At 44.0% G+C, this 17,125-nt stretch overlaps 8 protein-coding genes across 8 annotated transcripts; 7 read left to right on the top strand and 1 right to left on the bottom strand.

Annotated features, from left to right (window-relative positions):
- Nucleotides 1–76: 76 nt before the first annotated feature.
- On the top strand, nucleotides 77–3,239 carry LOC6610088 (alpha-1,3-mannosyl-glycoprotein 2-beta-N-acetylglucosaminyltransferase). The gene is made up of 7 exons (XM_002034668.2): nucleotides 77–1,101; nucleotides 1,161–1,591; nucleotides 1,652–1,756; nucleotides 1,820–1,910; nucleotides 1,968–2,050; nucleotides 2,107–2,194; nucleotides 2,248–3,239. The coding sequence occupies exons 1-7, from the start codon at nucleotides 637–639 to the stop codon at nucleotides 2,359–2,361; spliced, it is 1,377 nt and encodes a 458-aa protein (XP_002034704.1). The 5' UTR covers nucleotides 77–636; the 3' UTR covers nucleotides 2,362–3,239.
- On the bottom strand, nucleotides 2,918–5,459 carry LOC6610087 (ventral anterior homeobox 1). Its single transcript, XM_002034667.2, has 3 exons — nucleotides 5,162–5,459; nucleotides 4,160–4,308; nucleotides 2,918–4,001 (listed from the first exon to the last, which is right to left on the bottom strand). Exons 1-3 carry the CDS (start codon nucleotides 5,397–5,399, stop codon nucleotides 3,252–3,254), a joined length of 1,137 nt encoding a protein of 378 aa, XP_002034703.1. The 5' UTR covers nucleotides 5,400–5,459; the 3' UTR covers nucleotides 2,918–3,251.
- A 4,907-nt stretch (nucleotides 5,460–10,366) lies between these two features.
- LOC6610086 lies at nucleotides 10,367–10,940 on the top strand. The gene is made up of 3 exons (XM_002034666.2): nucleotides 10,367–10,564; nucleotides 10,636–10,679; nucleotides 10,739–10,940. The coding sequence occupies exons 1-3, from the start codon at nucleotides 10,471–10,473 to the stop codon at nucleotides 10,916–10,918; spliced, it is 318 nt and encodes a 105-aa protein (XP_002034702.1). The 5' UTR covers nucleotides 10,367–10,470; the 3' UTR covers nucleotides 10,919–10,940.
- A 190-nt stretch (nucleotides 10,941–11,130) lies between these two features.
- On the top strand, nucleotides 11,131–12,137 carry LOC6610085 (trypsin 3A1). Its single transcript, XM_002034665.2, has one exon. The coding sequence runs from the start codon at nucleotides 11,151–11,153 to the stop codon at nucleotides 11,952–11,954; it is 804 nt and encodes a 267-aa protein (XP_002034701.1). The 5' UTR covers nucleotides 11,131–11,150; the 3' UTR covers nucleotides 11,955–12,137.
- A 158-nt stretch (nucleotides 12,138–12,295) lies between these two features.
- On the top strand, nucleotides 12,296–13,140 carry LOC6610084 (cuticle protein 8). Its single transcript, XM_002034664.2, has 3 exons — nucleotides 12,296–12,407; nucleotides 12,472–12,828; nucleotides 12,902–13,140. The coding sequence occupies exons 1-3, from the start codon at nucleotides 12,387–12,389 to the stop codon at nucleotides 13,082–13,084; spliced, it is 561 nt and encodes a 186-aa protein (XP_002034700.1). The 5' UTR covers nucleotides 12,296–12,386; the 3' UTR covers nucleotides 13,085–13,140.
- Nucleotides 13,141–13,242: 102 nt separating this feature from the next.
- LOC6610083 (general odorant-binding protein 57d) lies at nucleotides 13,243–13,854 on the top strand. Its single transcript, XM_002034663.2, has 2 exons — nucleotides 13,243–13,442; nucleotides 13,496–13,854. The coding sequence occupies exons 1-2, from the start codon at nucleotides 13,350–13,352 to the stop codon at nucleotides 13,829–13,831; spliced, it is 429 nt and encodes a 142-aa protein (XP_002034699.2). The 5' UTR covers nucleotides 13,243–13,349; the 3' UTR covers nucleotides 13,832–13,854.
- A 281-nt stretch (nucleotides 13,855–14,135) lies between these two features.
- LOC6610082 (general odorant-binding protein 57e) lies at nucleotides 14,136–14,739 on the top strand. The gene is made up of 2 exons (XM_002034662.2): nucleotides 14,136–14,238; nucleotides 14,304–14,739. The coding sequence occupies exons 1-2, from the start codon at nucleotides 14,182–14,184 to the stop codon at nucleotides 14,655–14,657; spliced, it is 411 nt and encodes a 136-aa protein (XP_002034698.1). The 5' UTR covers nucleotides 14,136–14,181; the 3' UTR covers nucleotides 14,658–14,739.
- A 71-nt stretch (nucleotides 14,740–14,810) lies between these two features.
- LOC6610081 (gram-negative bacteria-binding protein 3) lies at nucleotides 14,811–15,702 on the top strand. The gene has a single exon (XM_002034661.2). It carries the CDS (start codon nucleotides 14,860–14,862, stop codon nucleotides 15,232–15,234), a length of 375 nt encoding a protein of 124 aa, XP_002034697.1. The 5' UTR covers nucleotides 14,811–14,859; the 3' UTR covers nucleotides 15,235–15,702.
- Nucleotides 15,703–17,125: the final 1,423 nt, after the last annotated feature.

Below are 17,125 nucleotides of genomic sequence, written 5' to 3'. Positions count from 1 at the left end.
ACTAAAGATTTTGGCGTGTAGCGTTAGTGCGTTATTTCACTCTTCACCGATAGTATCGCGCGGACCACAGTTGCCCCATCTCTAAAACGCTGGCGTTTCACGAAATGGTTTACATTTTGAATTTAAACAAATTACGACCAAACACGTAACCACTGGTTGTCAGTGGACGCTGGACGAGGCAGCGCGGTAATCGAACTCGTCACTCCAACCGGCGAACAAGTCAATCGAGCTTCCAGTGCAGCCGCTGAACGTGTGAAACATCCACAATTCGATTTGCACACACAGATTCGATCCGAACCCAAATCCGAATCCCCGAGAATCGGCGAAATCTGCCAGCTTGGCGGCCGCTGGTGTGTGACGTGTGATTGGCGACAGCTAGTCATACATATTCAGTAGATGCCGAGGCATCCGGCTGGGCCCGTGCCCGATGCTGGACACGCTTGTTGGACACGGCTGCTCGACACGGGTGCTCGGCTGTAGAAGAAGGGCCGGCCGAGGGCTTCCAATCCCACCGAATCCGTATCCAAAACCGATCGCCAATGCCGCTGCAGCGCTAACGACGCACTGCAGCAGACGCCCACCACCAGCAGCACCAGCTCCATCAGCACCCCCACCCACCAATTTCCCCCCAAGAAGATGCGAACGCGCAAGGTGCTGTTGGTAATTGGCTTTCTGGTTACGTGGACCTATGCCACCTACTACCTGCTGTTGCGCCAAACGGGCATCCACACGAGCCGTCATCAGTCGCTTCAGGCCTACAAGCTCAACTCGCAGGCCCGCGATGCCAATCTGCAGAGCCATCATCTGGCCAAGAACGTGTTTGAGTTCGTCAAGCTCAAGTACTTGGATAAGCAACCACCGTCGGTGGCCTCCACGCCGCAGATTAGCATAGTTGCCGCCGAAATATCGGCGGAGCTGCCGGAGCAGCATGTGGCTAAGGCGGCAACGGCGCGCATTCCAACGAAAACATATCTGGCCAATGGCGAGCCCGTGTTTCCAGTCGTGGTCTTCGCCTGCAATCGGGTGTCGGTGAAGAAGTGCATCGACAACTTGGTCCAGTACAGGCCCAGCGTAGAGCAGTTCCCCATTATTGTGTCACAGGTAAGGATCGAAAGGAGTTCCCTAATCTAAATCACTCTTATACTTTTGCTCTACCACAGGACTGCGGCGATGAGCCCACCAAGGAGGCAATCCTCTCGTACGGCAAGCAGGTCACGCTCATCGAGCAGCCTGATCTCAGCGACATCACCGTGCTGCCGAAGGAGAAGAAATTCAAGGGCTACTACAAGATAGCCCGACATTACGGCTGGGCCTTGAACACCACCTTTGCTGTGGGCTTCGAGTTCGTCATAATCGTCGAGGACGATCTGAACGTGGCGCCCGACTTCTTCGAGTACTTCCTGGGCACGCACAAGCTGCTCAAGCAGGACCCCAGCCTGTGGTGCGTGTCCGCGTGGAATGACAATGGCAAGGCTGCTGTCGTGGACGCCGCGCAGCCGGAGCTGCTCTACCGCACCGATTTCTTTCCCGGTCTCGGCTGGATGCTCACCAAAGATCTGTGGGCCGAGTTGTCGGTCAAATGGCCCAAATCGTGAGTGGGGAAATTATGCCGCTTGCCAGCCGATCGCTAATTGTCCATTAACTGTTCTAGCTTCTGGGATGATTGGATACGCCATCCCGCCCAGCGCAAAGATCGCGTGTGCATCAGGCCCGAAATATCGCGTACTCGCACGTTTGGAAAAATAGGCGTATCCAAGTAAGAGATAGCGAGCTATCAATAGAACGTGCCAGCTAATAATGATAATTTGTTGTTTAACAGCGGTTTGTTCTTCGATAAGTATCTGAAGCACATTAAACTGAGCGAGGACTTTGTGCAGTTTACAAAAATCAATATGAGCTACCTGCTGAAGGTAGGTACACAATCGTGCATCGTTGCTTCATCACACTAACAACTATTTCATGTTCAGGACAATTACGATAACACGTTTCTGCGGCGCGTTTATACGTATCCCATTGTTACATACGATGAGCTGCGGCGAAACCTGATCAGGTGAGTCTATATGCTATAGAAAGTATGAACTCAATATAATTCCAATAATGTTACAGAATTGAAGGTCCAGTTCGTATTCAATACACCACTAGGGAGCAGTACAAGCGGACAACTAAGATGCTGGGTCTTATGGATGACTTCAAGGTAGGTCATTCAATCTCCTTGCTTGAAACTATGATTATTTGTAATCCTTTTAGAGCGGTGTTCCCCGGACTGCCTATCATGGCATCGTCTCCTTCTACTACAACAAACGGCGCGTGCACCTGGCACCCAACGCCAACTGGAAGGGCTACGAGCTCTCTTGGAGCTAACGACGCTAAGGACAGAGTACCGCCAGCTCCACCTCCATTACCACGCAGCTAGCTCCGCGTGCTTGCAATACCAAAAATAGCCCTATGAAATTTAATTTTTATTTGACCAATTAGCTAAGTTGTAACTATGGAATCTCCTCGAACAGTAGATGCTGTTCGCAGCCACCGCGTAGGCAGGAGTACTTGGAGCTAGCCCTGATTTCTGATAGAAAACGGAATTCGTCTGCTCCAGCTTCCTAGCCTACGGACCTACTGTTGGCGTAACAAAATCAAATCAAATGAGTCTCCACTATGTATAGTAGTCAACCGAACCGAACTGTGTGTGGCCAGAGCCAAAAGTGTTCCATTCTAGCACACAAGCCACACCAGCAACGCAATGAATTGTAAATAAGTCAGTGTCGTTCGCTTTTGTTACAGCTCTCTCTCTCTATCTCTCTCAATTTATCGTGTTAAATTGCAAATAGTTATAGCAATGGTTAAGTTATAGTATGCAGCGTGTAATTTCTAGCATTTAAGTTGATCCAACTAGAGTTCTAACGGCAACGGACGTGTAATATTTGTGATTTTTGATTGTTTAATTTACATTTATTAATTGTTGAGAGCCAGTCAGTAAACAATACCCGACCCACAATGTAACATAGAATAGCAATAACTAGCGCTAGTACTAGTACTAGAACCACAACGTAAACTAGACCAGTGCTGAGCCACCAGGGGTACGCCAGTAATCCCGGCCAGATCTGAAAGTGTGCCACTCTCAGCTAGTTGTAATGGAATCTACCCAGACAGGACACCTACTCTACTACCCCCTATGACTACCCTTTGTATGAGCATATTTTTGTGTGTATGAGAGACGTACGGAACATAAATTCTAAAGACAACCAATCGCCGTTTCACTCCGCAGCAGGTGGCTCCTCATCCTCGTCCAGATGCTCGCAGTCAATGTCGCTGCACTCGGACTCCGATTGCGTGGGTCTGCGGCTCCTCTGCGCCTGATTCAATCCATCGTGGCCGTAGGCTGTGGCTGTTCCAGCGACTGGAGTGCTGCGTTGCTGCAGAAAGTTGGCGTTGGCATCCCCAAAGACGCGCTCCAGTTCGGCGAGACCATTGGATGCGCCGCTTTCCGTTTCCGGCGGCAGCGTCGCGTACTTCATCTGCAGATAACTCTCGTTCGTTGGCAGTGACGCCGCGTAGTCCACATAGTTGGCCGCATACGGTTTGCAGCGTTGGATGTAGCTGGCTGCAGGCACTCCGCCCGCTGGCGGCTTGGCCACGCCAAAGGGCAGGGCGAAGTTCAAGGGTTGTCCGCGCGCCAGTATGGCATTACGGGCACTCTCCATCACACTGGGACCCGGCAACGGAGGCATCCCACCGCTCGTCGCGTACGGACGCATGGGTGAGCCGGTGGCCGCCGTTGCCGAGGCCATGGGTGCAGCGGCGCCACTGCCATTTAGCATAATGGACTGAATGGGCGTGGGACCCGTTGGCGTTTGGCTAAAGAGCCAGAGGCGATCGCCAACCACCATGGGCCTGGCCAATCCCCCGATGCCCAGCTGGGCGTAATAGTGTGAGGCCAGCGTTTCCACGTCCGAGGTGTACTTGCGCTTCCACTTGGTGCGGCGGTTTTGGAACCAGATCTTGATCTGAAATTAATGTGAAACGATATTTAAAATGTATCTCATAGATACGACAGATTTCAGATGCTATTAAGCTCTTTCAGATGGCATGGTAAACTTTTTTGGGTAGGAATTAAAGTATTTATACATTCTAATGGAATATTTTGATAGATTCAACCACTCACCTGCGTTTCTGTAAGCTGGAGCTGCTTGGCCAGTGCCGTTCGCTTGGCCACCGAAAGATACTTTCCCCTTTCGAACTCCGTTTCCAGTGCTTTGATTTGGGCTGCCGAGAAGGCGGTCCGCGGTCGCTTCTTGCGGTCATCACCAAGGCCTGCAATGGAATCAGAGTGGGAGATCGAAATCCAAATTAGACATTTATTGCTACCGACAGCTGGCAATCCTGCGCGCGGTGCCAACTATTTTCGCCTAATCGTAATTTGTCGATCCGTTGTTGGCACAATTGTGTGAACAATGCCCCGTCGCAGCGCAAACCCCTTCCAAATTGCAAATCACACTGTTGCATTTCACTTAGCCAAGGCGTCTAATTGGCCATTTTGGCATACATTCTCTTGGCCGACCGAAAACAAATAGCAATATAAATTCCTTCTCTACGGGTGGAAGAATATCTCCTTTGAGATCGCCAGCGTTCTTTGTTCGCTTGTGACATCCGCATCATTAGTCGACTGCGTTGGTGGCGGTCGACGAAGATGTGGATATGGGATGGATGGCGTATTCCCTGTCACCCAGAAGCTAATTTCTGATCATTTGTTTCTTGATCGCACGGATGACAGATGAGATCATTCAGCCATAAGCACTCATTCGTTCAGGTGGGAAACTCATTGCATATTTACATACAATAATGAACGGCTGTGCTGAGCTCGTTATGGGTGATTCTTTTAGGAGGTAAATCATTTTTTATAGAGATTTTTCTGAATTTTAAAATTGTATATTATATATTGTATTATTTGAAAGATCCTTGATAATTCCTTGAACCTTGATAATTCTACACTTAAAAGCATTAAAGTCTGATGATTTGTTTAGTTTAGTATAAATCTATATATTTAGCTATTTAGTACTGATCCATTTGAGTCTTAAGTAAAGTTTTTGGATCCCAAATCCAATTCCAGATACCAAAACTCTCATTCGTTGTAAAGCTTATATTCCGGCATATCGATCATACGCACCGTTTCCATCATCCGAGGCCAAATCGATATCACTTTTGCCGTCGTCCATGTTGTCATCCAAGCAACTCGATGTTGCCGGACTGGAAACCCGTGAAGCACCGAGACAATTGCCACCGCGACCACTTTCATCCTGCGCCGAGTCCTCAAAGGAAGTGGAGCTGCGCATTTCCGGCTTGGCCAGAATTTGCTCGATGGAGAAACTGTGTGGATAGCGACGCACTGCCGATTGCGAATTCATGTTGCCGCCGATTGGAGCGATATATATTTTGAAGCTAATCCGGAGACAACAGCGCGCGTCGAGATCTTACGGAAAACTAATTTGAATAAGCGGAGCATCCTGCTCACTGGCCGATTTTTCAAGATGATCGCCTGGCGGGGCGGAGCCTAAAATCATATATCTCTGCACCGCTCACAGCATATGCCCAAACAGAATGACAGAAAGGAACAGAAACATATTATTCGATTTTCACTGAAGACGGCACACAAGTTCGTTTATTTTTAAAACATGTGTGAAATGTTTGGGAGGAGGGCGTGGCTCACGTTCAACGCCGTCTTCTGGGTTTTCGAAATTGTTTTTGTCGCCTTGCCCGTGATTAAAAGTCATAATTTTTGGCTAATTGTCTACAAGTAGCGCTATTTAATATTTGGATGGCTTGCTAAATATATTTAATACGTTTGCCAACATATTTCATACATTTGATGAATGAGCGGAGAGCAATTTCTTTGACTGGATTTGTTTTCAGTGCATTGGTGTGCAGGCACGTGTCCTCTTTTGGGTTAATTCATATTTCTGTAAACAATGGAGCATTCAAAAAATTATAATAAAGTGTACTTAAAATTTATTATTTCTTTGAATTTTCTAAATCTTTTGACGAAGTAATATAATGCCATTAGTCTAAGTGATTATTACTCAATGCAGAATTTGGTTCTACTTGCTTGAGAAACTTTTTTAAAGTTTATATTATATTCAATTTAAATCTGAATAATTTTGAAACACCATATTTTTAATCGCAACTCAATTGTTGATCTTTTAGAACATTTTTTTTTACATATATTTCATATTAAAACTTTCTATTTCTGATATTAACGCATATTCCTATGAATCCCAATCCCAAGCCCCTGTAAAAGTTTCATAAATTTGAAATTATGAACACATTATTCAGACAGAATGGAAAATGGATCCGAATGGAGGGGAGGATCTGAGAAATTAGCCGGCGGCCTGGCTGACACTAGTTTCCAATTGGCCAGCAGCCAAATCCACGACATCTACTGGGCTACAGGGTGCCAATTCCTGGACGCGGATGCCCCATGATAACGTTTTCATTATTCAGGCGCGATTTGAACAAAATATCTGAAAACACGTTAATTAGTCGCCGAGATGGCAGAGCAAAAAATGGGGAATGGGGAAGGGCGTTGACGAATCGCAGGGCATCCTTTTAGCCGGCCGGGCTGTCAGTTTGATTTAATTTAATGAGAATTCCGGCGGGGATTCGGATTCGGTTGCGGATGCGGGGGGATCTAGATCTGCTTATGAGGCCGCATGCCCGAGTGTCGCGGGCACTCAAATCAAAATGACAACTTAATTTTCATAATTGCGCTTAATGAATATTCGACTATTGCTTGCCATATTTCAAATTCCACTGCCAAACAGAATGCAGACTTTGTTTCGACTTCGTCATTTTTGAGTATTTACCAATTTGTTGGCTACTTTATAAGCTATCTATCTATGGGTACTTATTCATGGTATTTGTAACTAACCGAACATCTGAATATCTTTATAAACGGATACAGCTTTCTATTGTATATTGTATATATTATAGATCAGAGGAATCTGAGGAAGAAAACGAACTTAAAGATATGTTTAAGTATTATTATAAGATTCTCAGCATGACACATTTTGCATGCCTTTAACAAGCTTGCACTGCCTATGGAATTTCGAATCAATTAAGGATCTTTTGGCCCTTAGGTCGGCTGTTGCGTAAGACGATAACCATAACCTTAGGCTAACCAGATCATTTTGTTTGGGGCTCGCATTTAAGACTAAATGGAGCGCAGTCGCGTCAGAATTTAATTAATAACCGAGCATGCATCTTCATTATAAATCATCACTTCTCGAGTGTTTGTCAGGCGCACGCAGCATAAATCACGGCCGGAGTTGCACTGGCAGTCGCGTGGAACAGTCCGTCCTCCGGCCAGAATTTCGATGTTTTTTGTGCCCTCTTTTTGTCATCGCATCCAGCTAATGATGCATCAAGTCCTGCAGGGTGTTAGCTACATCTAACTGCGGCCTCGCTGCCACATCGATCATTGCGCCGCTCCGGACTAACATCTGTATATATCGTGTGGTTTCCGATTACGCCGAAGGTGAAGTTGGAACTCCTTCTGCGGGCGAGCATTGAACTCCTTGGGAAACTGTATCCTGATTGATTCGTTGGGCTGTCTATTTGTTTGCCTCGCGGCTAATTTGTGTGAAGACCTATTAGAGCTGGTTAAGGAAATACAATACCATGATTAAGTAAATAGATACTTTGTAGAACAGACTGAAGATAGAAAGTATTAAGAAGGCATTTAATCAGTTGGTATAAATATGTTTCATTTATGAATATAGTACAATTGCCTGCTCATTTATTATTAAATGAAAACGACTTAAACTTACAACATTTTTGGAGCATCCTTTAATGTGGATATTAAATGCAGATTGCATTATCCTGCCAAAAGACCGCCATAAATATCGGTGATGAATTTTGGCCTCTCCACCCATTTTATGCTGTTAATTTCATTCATAAAACTGCCGCGGGCAAACCAGAAAACCAGCCTACGCCTTATAAACTGACAGATATAAATAATAATTAAGAAAAAAACGGGAGAGAATGAACTGCATATTATTAATTTAATGTGCGCTCGTTTCGAATTCGGAGTTCGTGGATGGGAAGTGGGCTCTCAGTGCCCAATGCTTGGTGCACTTTTCTGGGAAACATGCTTGGGGAGGAGCTGGAGGAGTAAAAGGCGTCATTCCGTCATTCCGTGCGGTGTTTATGTTGCAGGCGAGCAGACAAGACTCATAAATTACAACCAATTATCAAATTAGATTTTTACAAAACATGCAGCTTAAATCATATAGGAGTGTTTCGCTTTTTTACGACACAATCAACCAAATTCCGTTGGCTCTTCTCGGATTTCCCTGCCTGTTTTTTATTCGTGTTTTTTGGTCTTTATTTCTCGGATCAAATGGTGAATCAATTCGGATTCATGGGCTGCTGATGGAGGCAATTAAAGGAAAAGCTGTGCAATCGGAAAAATTAGCAGACAATGCGAGCCCTGACAACTACGCGCAATTAATTTGGTGTAATTACTCAGGACTGAGTGACAGATCTGGAGACTGGATGCATCTGTATCTTCTGCCTTTACTTGTATGCTCGAGTGTGCGGAGTGCGCTGTGTTGCCACCTCAACGCATCGATGGGATTCTCCTCGATCTCCAACAATTGCGGCGGCATTTTAACGAGCCGAATGGGCTGGCGAGAAGTTTCCCTCCTCGAGTGGCGGAAAATTGCGCCCCATCCCAGTGGGAAAGGGGTGCAGATCCTCTAGTGACTCTACTAATTGACATCGGCAGTCTGGCTTGTGATATCAAACAGTTTCACGCACAAATTGAAACTGATAATTGTGGCGGGCAGATTTATGGGCCTAAGTGATGAGCATATGTTTTAATTAATTTCCAAGAAGTTACTGTATACTATGTATATGTTTGCTAAAATCTAGGATCAGTTTCCATAGCCAGGTAGTGCCGCTGTTTGACGTCCATGTGATACATGGGGTATATACGATACATTTTGAAGGTAATTATGACAAATGCCTAACCCGAACATGAGCCCTCCTAATGCCACATAATAACACAAACATTCTATGTGGCGATACCGAGGGGGGACACCATCTTTCCAGTTTTTTTTTTGTGGCCACATCTGCATGACATTTTTTCGCTGTTGTCTTGTTTGGGGCTCGCGACATTTTCTCGAGACGCCGCCATCCGAGGGAGATTAATGCGGTGAGGAAAATCATAAATTAATTAGAAGAGCGCTCTAGTCGAACCTGGAGTGAAATCGCTATCTTTTCCTGATGCAGATGGAGATGGAGATGCCTATTGCTGACATTAAGCGGCAATTTATTGTCATTAGGGGAGCTGGAGATGGTCGCTGTAGGAGATGGTGGGTCGAAATGAACTACAGGTGTTGGCACAGAATCGCTTAATTAGCCTTTATTATTAGCTACGATGTGGCAACTAAGTGGCCAAATGTGGGAGAACGAACTATCGCATGCGGAGCCCCAACTCCTACGACTTACTTCCTGTTTTGAAAGTTGGCGCCTAATGCCGACGTTTAGGGACAATTAGCGACACGCCTTTTGGCGCCAGCCAGCATGGAATTCTGAATAGTTTTTTTTTTTTGGGGAAATCTAATGAGTGCCTCTAATCTCCGAATGAGAGCCAGGATGAACTGAGGGGTCAGGTTCAGAGCATTCCACACTGTCGACAGTGTGTCGCGACTTCAGCATCCTGGCGACGGGATCCTGGAATGCAGAGAGGCTCCAAGGATCATTCAGCAAGTGGGGAAGGTTTCTTTCGAAGAATTACCTTATAGAGAGAAAAATCACAAGAAATTATTTACCTATCCAATTGGAAACTTCGACCGAAATATGAATATAAAGTGTGCCCTCAAATGAGTTAAATTCAATTTTAAATATGGAAGTAAAGAATTTATTTTCTCTCCAACAAATGAGTTAAAAATTCCCGTAAAATAAATATAAATAAGTCAAACCAGTCAAAAAAAAATATTTTCTGACAGGGTTAAAGATTGTTATAAATGTGTAAATAGACATTCAAAAACAAAACTTGAATATTCACGTTTTTATTTAATGGAATATAAGTATATAAAAATATAAATAAAAAGACTGGTTTTTGTCTATTATTATTGAATTAAAAAAAATCTAAACATAGATTTAAATTAAGGGTTCGTTTTCCAACTCTGTGAACTGAATTTAGGAATTTTATTCCGAAAAGCAATTTGAATGTCTACAAAATAAATTCTACAAATTCCTCCATGTGAGTTGTCTCCATAGTCAGGGTTTCGGTCACCGCTAATAATCTACAAGGCTTTCCACCCGATGGCTAACGTAATGTCTTAACCTCGTACCTTGCGGTACACTTGGTCACACTGTTGTTAATGGGTGTAATCTATCTCAGCTGTTTTACCTTGACTTTGTTTACATTTTTCGAGTTTATTAACATTTAAACAAAGTTAAACCATAAATAAAATGGCCTCTGCGACCAGTTCAAGTGCTCGGCATTTATTCGACGAGTCCAAGAAGCGCTTGTGTGCCCGCGTGGGTGAAAATGCAAATAATTTGGGTGAGTTAATTTGCGTATATCTCAGTAAAATCGATATGAACTCTACTCTATTAATTTGGGGCGTTCAATAGGTTCTGTGGCCCGACAGGTAATCCGAGGTTCCAAGAGCAATGAGGTAAGCTAGGACATATATTCCTTGAATAATGAATACTAATTTATCAGTTCCGGGCACAGATCATGCACCAAACCCTGAAGAACTTCACCCAAGTGGACGTGGTCTCGGATTACAGCCACCAGAATCTGCAGAAGATGACGCTGATCCTGCAGCACGTGGGCTACCAGTACGATGTGATGCAGGACAGTGTCAACCACTTGGATTACCTCAAGGAGCAGGTGACGGCCATGGAAAGATGATTGGAAGAGCAAAAGCCTAGACACTAGCAGCCCCATTGACCTCCGTCGTATGTTTAGTATGTTCCAAGCCATCTACCCATAAATATCTATAAATCGCAAAAGATAGTCCCAGAAGGTCAGGGGCCACCAAAAGAGTTGGGTCCGCCGATAAGATAAGCCGTGTGTCTTGGAGTTCCCTTATAAAAGACCTGAACCACAGTGATTTCCATCACAGTTGGCAATCAAAGTGAAAATGACGAGCTTGGACTTGAGACTGGCAGTAGCGCTCTGTCTAATCTGGTCGACGGCTGCCCAGAACTCCACGGATGGCGGACAGGATGGCCGCATTGTCGGCGGCTGGGAAACGCACATCACCTTCTTTCCGCACCAAGTATCCCTGCAGTTGGGCACTCGGCATGCATGCGGTGGAACCATTATTTCGCCCACCATCATCTTGACTGCTGCTCACTGTGTGCTGGAGTATAGCAAACCGCAATATTACGTGATTCGAGCCGGATCGAGCGATTGGTCGAAGGGCGGCAGCTATATTCGCATCAAACAGATCATTCCGCATCCCAAGTTCCATGACCCAACGAGGATGAACAATGACATTGCCATTGTTCAGCTGCAGCAACCTCTTGTCTATAGTCAGGATATACGACCCATAAGCTTGGCCACCAATAAGGACATCATTATGCCGACCGCACAGCTTTTTGTAAGCGGCTGGGGCAGCACGTCGATCTCACAAATGCAGCCGGAAAAACGTCTTCGCTACACAGTTGTCCATCTAAGAGATCAGAACCAGTGCGCCAGAAACTATTTTGGAGCTGGCACCGTGACCAACACCATGTTCTGCGCGGGAACTCAGGTGGGAGGAAGAGATAGCTGCCAGGGAGATTCGGGCGGTCCTCTTGTCACATCTATAGATGGCCAGCTAAAGCTCTACGGCATTGTGTCCTGGGGATTTGGATGCGCCAACGCCATGTTTCCTGGAATTTACACTAAAGTTTCCGCCTATGACGACTGGATAGCGCAGACAATTGAGGAGCTGGTCTAGCCTAATTTTAAACTGTATTACTACATAGAAATAATAGTCAAAACCACTGCTAAGTTTAAGTTATAACGTATCCCATATATACTAATACGAAAACTAATGTTTAAGACTTTTCACCTCTGTAATTGAACTTTATTAAACGCTAATAACTTGCTAATTTCAAGTTCAGATGACTAACAAAAAACATAGAATATTACTTATCGAAAAACAATTTGTTAATTCCACTTTAATGTCAAATTACCTTGTTTATGAATGCAAAATGTAAAAACAAGTTTCGGATTCGTGGATTAGCCGATCGTAGTGGCATATAAAATGCGCATCTCGGCACCTCGAATACCAGTTTTTGGCTCTTACGAACTGCGAATACCGAAGTGTTGTCCAAGTCACCGCCAGTTACCAATCGCAACTTGAGTAGAGAGGCAACACAATCCAGCAATGAAGCAGTTTATAGTTTTGGTAAGTGAGCGACTACATCAGATGTTACTCAACTTCATAAAACTCTTCCTGTCTGCATGTCAAGGTCGTTTGTTTGCTGGCAGTCGCTGCGGCCGATGTTTCCCATCTGGTCACCCCGGAACCGAAGGTTCCAGCAAGTCCGTATGTGTTCAGCTACCAGGCTGGCCGTGCTCCCGGTCATGTGGACCGCCAGCATACCGAGGTGTCCGATGGATCGGGTGTGATCCGCGGTGCTTTCTCCTATGTGGACCCAAAGAACCAGGTGCGCACCGTGCAGTATGTGGCGGACGAGCACGGCTTCCATCCCCAGCTGAGCCACAAACTGGAGGACAGCGCCGCCGTCCAGGCAGCCAAGCAAAGGCACTTCGCGGCCTACAATCGGATTGCGCAAGAGCATGCCAACCATACACCAGGCCAAGTTGTGAGTGTGCCGTGCACAGGTGTGGCCCCAAATTGTAATTTGTAATGATGCATTGTCTTCCACAACTTTGTAGGCACTGGCTAATGCCCCCCATACCAGCGCCGCCGTTGCACATGCCACCCAGAAGCACCTGAGCGCCTTCGAGCGGATCGCTGCCGAGCACGCGGCCATTGGACGGCAACAGGAGGCACAGCGTCTGGCACTGGCCGCCCAATCCGAGCATGGAGAGATCGAAGATGGACAGTACCATCCGTAGGAGATGCAGTTCGCTGAATGATGTGAAAATAAACGGGTAGCTTCCAGAAAAATCAAGATTATTAGTTTATTTTGTGATCAGTTAAAGTGAGTGGGGGAAATAGTCTAGTTAATTATTTTGTATTATACTGTTTGTTATAATCAGATAGTATACTTTCAATGAATATTTTTCTTTTGTGTTAAAGTGGTAAGCGATTTATTTAAATAGATTTATATAGGTTCATCATGACGGTAAAATGGGATTCTAGTTTGGTATTTAGTTTCCTATGATATCTTCAACTAGTTTGATGCCTGGAAAAATGTCTCTGAGATTCTTACCGCATCTGGCTTGTATTATTTTTATTTTGGAAATTCAGTTTGTAAGTTCAACACTTTATTCTTAATGCAACTTAATATAAGACTGCCCTTCTAGAGAAATTCTGAATGTAACGATCCGTGCCCCCATAATGAAGGAATAGACGAAGATATAGCTGAAGCAATTCTAAGTGACTGGCCAGCAAATGTGGATTTGACTAGCGTAAAAAGGTCACACAAGTGTTATGTGACCTGCATTTTGCAATATTACAATATTGTGAGCACCTCTGGTGAGATATTTCTGGACAAGTACTACGATACTGGGGTCATTGATGAGTTTGCGGTGGCACCCAAAATCAATCGATGCCGATATGAGTTTAGAATGGAAACAGATTATTGTAGCCGAATTTTTGCTATATTCAATTGCTTAAGGCAAGAAATATTAGCGAACTAATAAATATCCAATGTAAACCGTTAGATTTTTATTTTATTATTTGTTGATCACAGCAGAATTTAATTTTTATGATATATAGGAATATGTTACATATGTGTGGAGTTTGGAGTGAGAATTCATGGACTCCCTAGAATCCATAAAATTAATATACATCCGGTTCTCTCTTTGTTTTCAATTGTTTATATTATTAATTAATAAGTCACTTATCAAATTAAAAAGGGTAATTTAAATCGCTGAATGTGTGTGCAATTAAAAATGTGATTATCCATTATCCATATTGAAATTTAATTGCTCGAATTGGGTTTGTTATAAGTACATGATACGATGGATTCTCTAGGAATATAGCAAGTATGTTGGACCGACTAACACTATATTTATTGATCAATTTTCTGTGCGCAAATGTTCTTGTAAGGTTTATTTATATATTTATAAGGTTCACATAAAACATACATGTGTCTATATCCTTGTGAAGGCTTACACTTCAGTATTTAATCCGTGTGTTTCGCAAAATGAGTTATCGGAATATGAAGCCAACCAAGTGATGGAGAAATGGCCAGATCCGCCCATCGATCGGGCTTACAAGTGCTTTCTAACGTGCGTCCTTTTGGATCTGGGCCTGATTGATGAACGTGGTAATGTGCAGATTGACAAGTACATGAAATCCGGAGTGGTGGACTGGCAATGGGTGGCAATCGAGTTGGTAACGTGCCGCATTGAATTCAGCGACGAAAGGGATCTGTGCGAACTTTCATATGGAATCTTCAACTGTTTCAAGGATGTAAAGCTTGCGGCCGAGAAGAATGTTTCAATAAGTAATGGGAAATAGATTCATTATATATATTTCATTATATTTGAATAATATGATTAATATGTATACAGAGCAAATATTCAAACATAATACAAAAGTTTCGATTACTTTAAGCTTTCGTTTGCCGGATCACTTGATAAGCGTTTGAAGGCAGGTCCGCTCATCGAGTTTAGTTCTGTTCGGAGGTCCGATAACGCAACACGTTCCATTCCGATTCGTGATGGCACCACTTCCGCTGTGCCTGCTGCTCCTGGTGGTGGCGACTGGCTTTGGCCACGCCTACGAGGCACCTGAGGCTCAGGTGCGCGTGTTCTATCCCCGGGGATTCGAGGTCTCCATTCCGGATGCGGAGGGTATCTCGCTGTTTGCCTTCCATGGCAAGCTAAACGAGGAGTTCGACGGCCTGGAGGCGGGGCAATGGTCAAGGGATATTCCGAAGGCCATGCGGGGACGCTGGACATTCCGAGATGACAGGACACAGCTCAACCACGGCGATACCCTGTACTTCTGGACCTACGTCGTAAACAACGGGCTGGGCTATAGAGAGGATGAAGGTGCTCATGTGGTCACCAGTTACGACAATCAACATATATAGGGTCATCATAGGCCAATCATGGGATCGGAGCCAAGCTTAAAGCTCGTCTTGAACCTTTGTTTATGGAGCGTACTTTCCATGCTAATCCGCTCTTCTGGCTCCCAGCTAATCTGCGTTCTAAAATAATAATAATAATTCACCAAATCAAAATGTCATCTAAATATATTTAATATTTACCACGACATGTATGTACATATGTGTTCATTAGTTATCATCAACTTCAAGATAACATATATCGCTTTTATCCCTTTTTTTAAAGCAACCAAGTAAGATGTAATCAAGTCAATTGATATTTAAATCAAAGTAATGTAAATTCATATTTTATCCACTCTGCGCTTTTCATTGTGGCTGTGACGTATTTAATTATTTTCGTTAGTAAAAACACTTTTATCCCATGCAAATTTATGCACTTTTAAACGCTGTAATTAATCATAAATAAAATGCGAGGCCTTAATGGGCAAATGGAAAGCAGGGCACACAGCAATGCGATGGTCTGAAAATTGCGTAAAATGAAGCTCGCTCTCAAACCAACCGATATAATTTGCTTTATGCACTGCCCGCAATTCACGTCCTGCAATACGATGGTGGTCAAAATAATAGGTATAATCAGGCGTATATTTGGTCACAAATAAGATGTTCAATCTAGGGAACTGTTCCAATAGAACGATTGATTCTGAAGCACCTTAACGTTTATAATATTAGCTCATCTTAAGACTTGCCACACTTATAGATCACTATAGATTCATAATTTAAGCTACCTTGAATTTAATTTGAAGTGCTCCACTATTATTTCAACGGCAGCTGTAAGTACATCCATACGTACTTATAGCCACCCAAACACATACTCGCACTTGCACTCACGCACGGTAGACGAGGGGCACAAAGTTTCGAAGGATTCACAAGGCAAATTGATGAAGTTTTAGTTGCGGCAACTTCGCTACGTGATGTGTGCGTTACCAGACACAGACGCACTGTCCACGGACCACGCTCCCTCGCGCCACGCCTTCTTTTCGGGTCCTGTTCCTACGATGTCTGCCCAATGTCGTACGGAATGGTATGGTATGGCATGGCATGGTATGGTATATCCTTTGTGCCCGTTCGTTAACTTTTTCTAGCTCCCACTCCCGCCTCGTTGCGGTGGCTTTTTTGCAAGGCAACAACAAAGCAATAGCAAATGCAATTACAACGCAACGAGCACACATTTTTTGCACTCACTGTGCGCCGAGTTGAGAGTTTGGAGCCACGCTAAATTGGTCTGGCAAATGCTTTTTGAACACCCCGGCCACGCCCATCGCCCATAGCCCCTCGCCCATACGCCCCTTTTTTTCCGCAACCCCGGTACCTTTATAATTTTCTGTCTTCCTGAACATTGCGTAGCAGCCGTGAAACGCTATATTGGCGAATTGTTCTATGGTTTGCTCCCTTCTTTTTTTCGGTAGCTAAAATGGCAAAAACAAAAAAGAAAATGAATTTCGAGCTGGTAATTTGCAGTGGCACAAAACTTTCAATAGACTTGTTTTAAAACTCTATTAAATGGTTTTTGAAAGTGTCCAAGTTATACTGATTGAAAATAATTTAATATAATAAGCAGGCAATTTTTTGACCTTTGGTGCAGTCAAAAACTAGATTTTTTAAACAAAAAATTTCCATATGATAAATAGGCCGATTTTCGTGACTTAATTTTTAGACATTTTTCTGATTTCTGATTTTTATCATCAAAATTTGCCGAAAAAAAATTAAAAATTTTTAATGTTCAAATTTGTGTGCCAATTTACTAGGAAAGTATATATAACCTGCAAGATTTGGACCATCAAATCGCTTGTTTTGTCCAAAAATGTCTGAAAATAAGTGTTACGACCATGGCAAATGTTTATAACTTGGCCAAAATGCG

Source organism: Drosophila sechellia, chromosome 2R, assembly GCF_004382195.2.
Source record: "Drosophila sechellia strain sech25 chromosome 2R, ASM438219v1, whole genome shotgun sequence".
In the NCBI taxonomy this organism is placed as follows: Eukaryota; Metazoa; Arthropoda; class Insecta; order Diptera; family Drosophilidae; genus Drosophila; species Drosophila sechellia.
The sequence above is the reverse complement of the archived record's forward strand: the minus strand, read 5'-3'. Positions and strand labels throughout refer to the sequence as shown.

Coding starts and splice junctions, on each gene's coding strand:
- LOC6610087 (XM_002034667.2), bottom strand. CDS start 5,399: ATGAATTCGCAATCGGCAGTGCGTCGCTATCCACACAGTTTCTCCATC. Junction 4,309..5,161: donor GGCCTCGGATGATGGAAACG/GTGCGTATGATC, acceptor ATTCCATTGCAG/GCCTTGGTGATGACCGCAAG. Junction 4,002..4,159: donor TCCAGCTTACAGAAACGCAG/GTGAGTGGTTGA, acceptor CATTAATTTCAG/ATCAAGATCTGGTTCCAAAA.
- LOC6610082 (XM_002034662.2), top strand. CDS start 14,182: ATGTTGGACCGACTAACACTATATTTATTGATCAATTTTCTGTGCGCA. Junction 14,239..14,303: donor TTCTGTGCGCAAATGTTCTT/GTAAGGTTTATT, acceptor ATCCTTGTGAAG/GCTTACACTTCAGTATTTAA.
- LOC6610086 (XM_002034666.2), top strand. CDS start 10,471: ATGGCCTCTGCGACCAGTTCAAGTGCTCGGCATTTATTCGACGAGTCC. Junction 10,565..10,635: donor TGAAAATGCAAATAATTTGG/GTGAGTTAATTT, acceptor GGCGTTCAATAG/GTTCTGTGGCCCGACAGGTA. Junction 10,680..10,738: donor GAGGTTCCAAGAGCAATGAG/GTAAGCTAGGAC, acceptor TTCCGGGCACAG/ATCATGCACCAAACCCTGAA.
- LOC6610084 (XM_002034664.2), top strand. CDS start 12,387: ATGAAGCAGTTTATAGTTTTG. Junction 12,408..12,471: donor TGAAGCAGTTTATAGTTTTG/GTAAGTGAGCGA, acceptor CTGCATGTCAAG/GTCGTTTGTTTGCTGGCAGT. Junction 12,829..12,901: donor ACCATACACCAGGCCAAGTT/GTGAGTGTGCCG, acceptor ACAACTTTGTAG/GCACTGGCTAATGCCCCCCA.
- LOC6610085 (XM_002034665.2), top strand. CDS start 11,151: ATGACGAGCTTGGACTTGAGACTGGCAGTAGCGCTCTGTCTAATCTGG.
- LOC6610088 (XM_002034668.2), top strand. CDS start 637: ATGCGAACGCGCAAGGTGCTGTTGGTAATTGGCTTTCTGGTTACGTGG. Junction 1,102..1,160: donor TCCCCATTATTGTGTCACAG/GTAAGGATCGAA, acceptor GCTCTACCACAG/GACTGCGGCGATGAGCCCAC. Junction 1,757..1,819: donor GGAAAAATAGGCGTATCCAA/GTAAGAGATAGC, acceptor GTTGTTTAACAG/CGGTTTGTTCTTCGATAAGT.
- LOC6610081 (XM_002034661.2), top strand. CDS start 14,860: ATGGCACCACTTCCGCTGTGCCTGCTGCTCCTGGTGGTGGCGACTGGC.
- LOC6610083 (XM_002034663.2), top strand. CDS start 13,350: ATGATATCTTCAACTAGTTTGATGCCTGGAAAAATGTCTCTGAGATTC. Junction 13,443..13,495: donor TTATTTTGGAAATTCAGTTT/GTAAGTTCAACA, acceptor CTGCCCTTCTAG/AGAAATTCTGAATGTAACGA.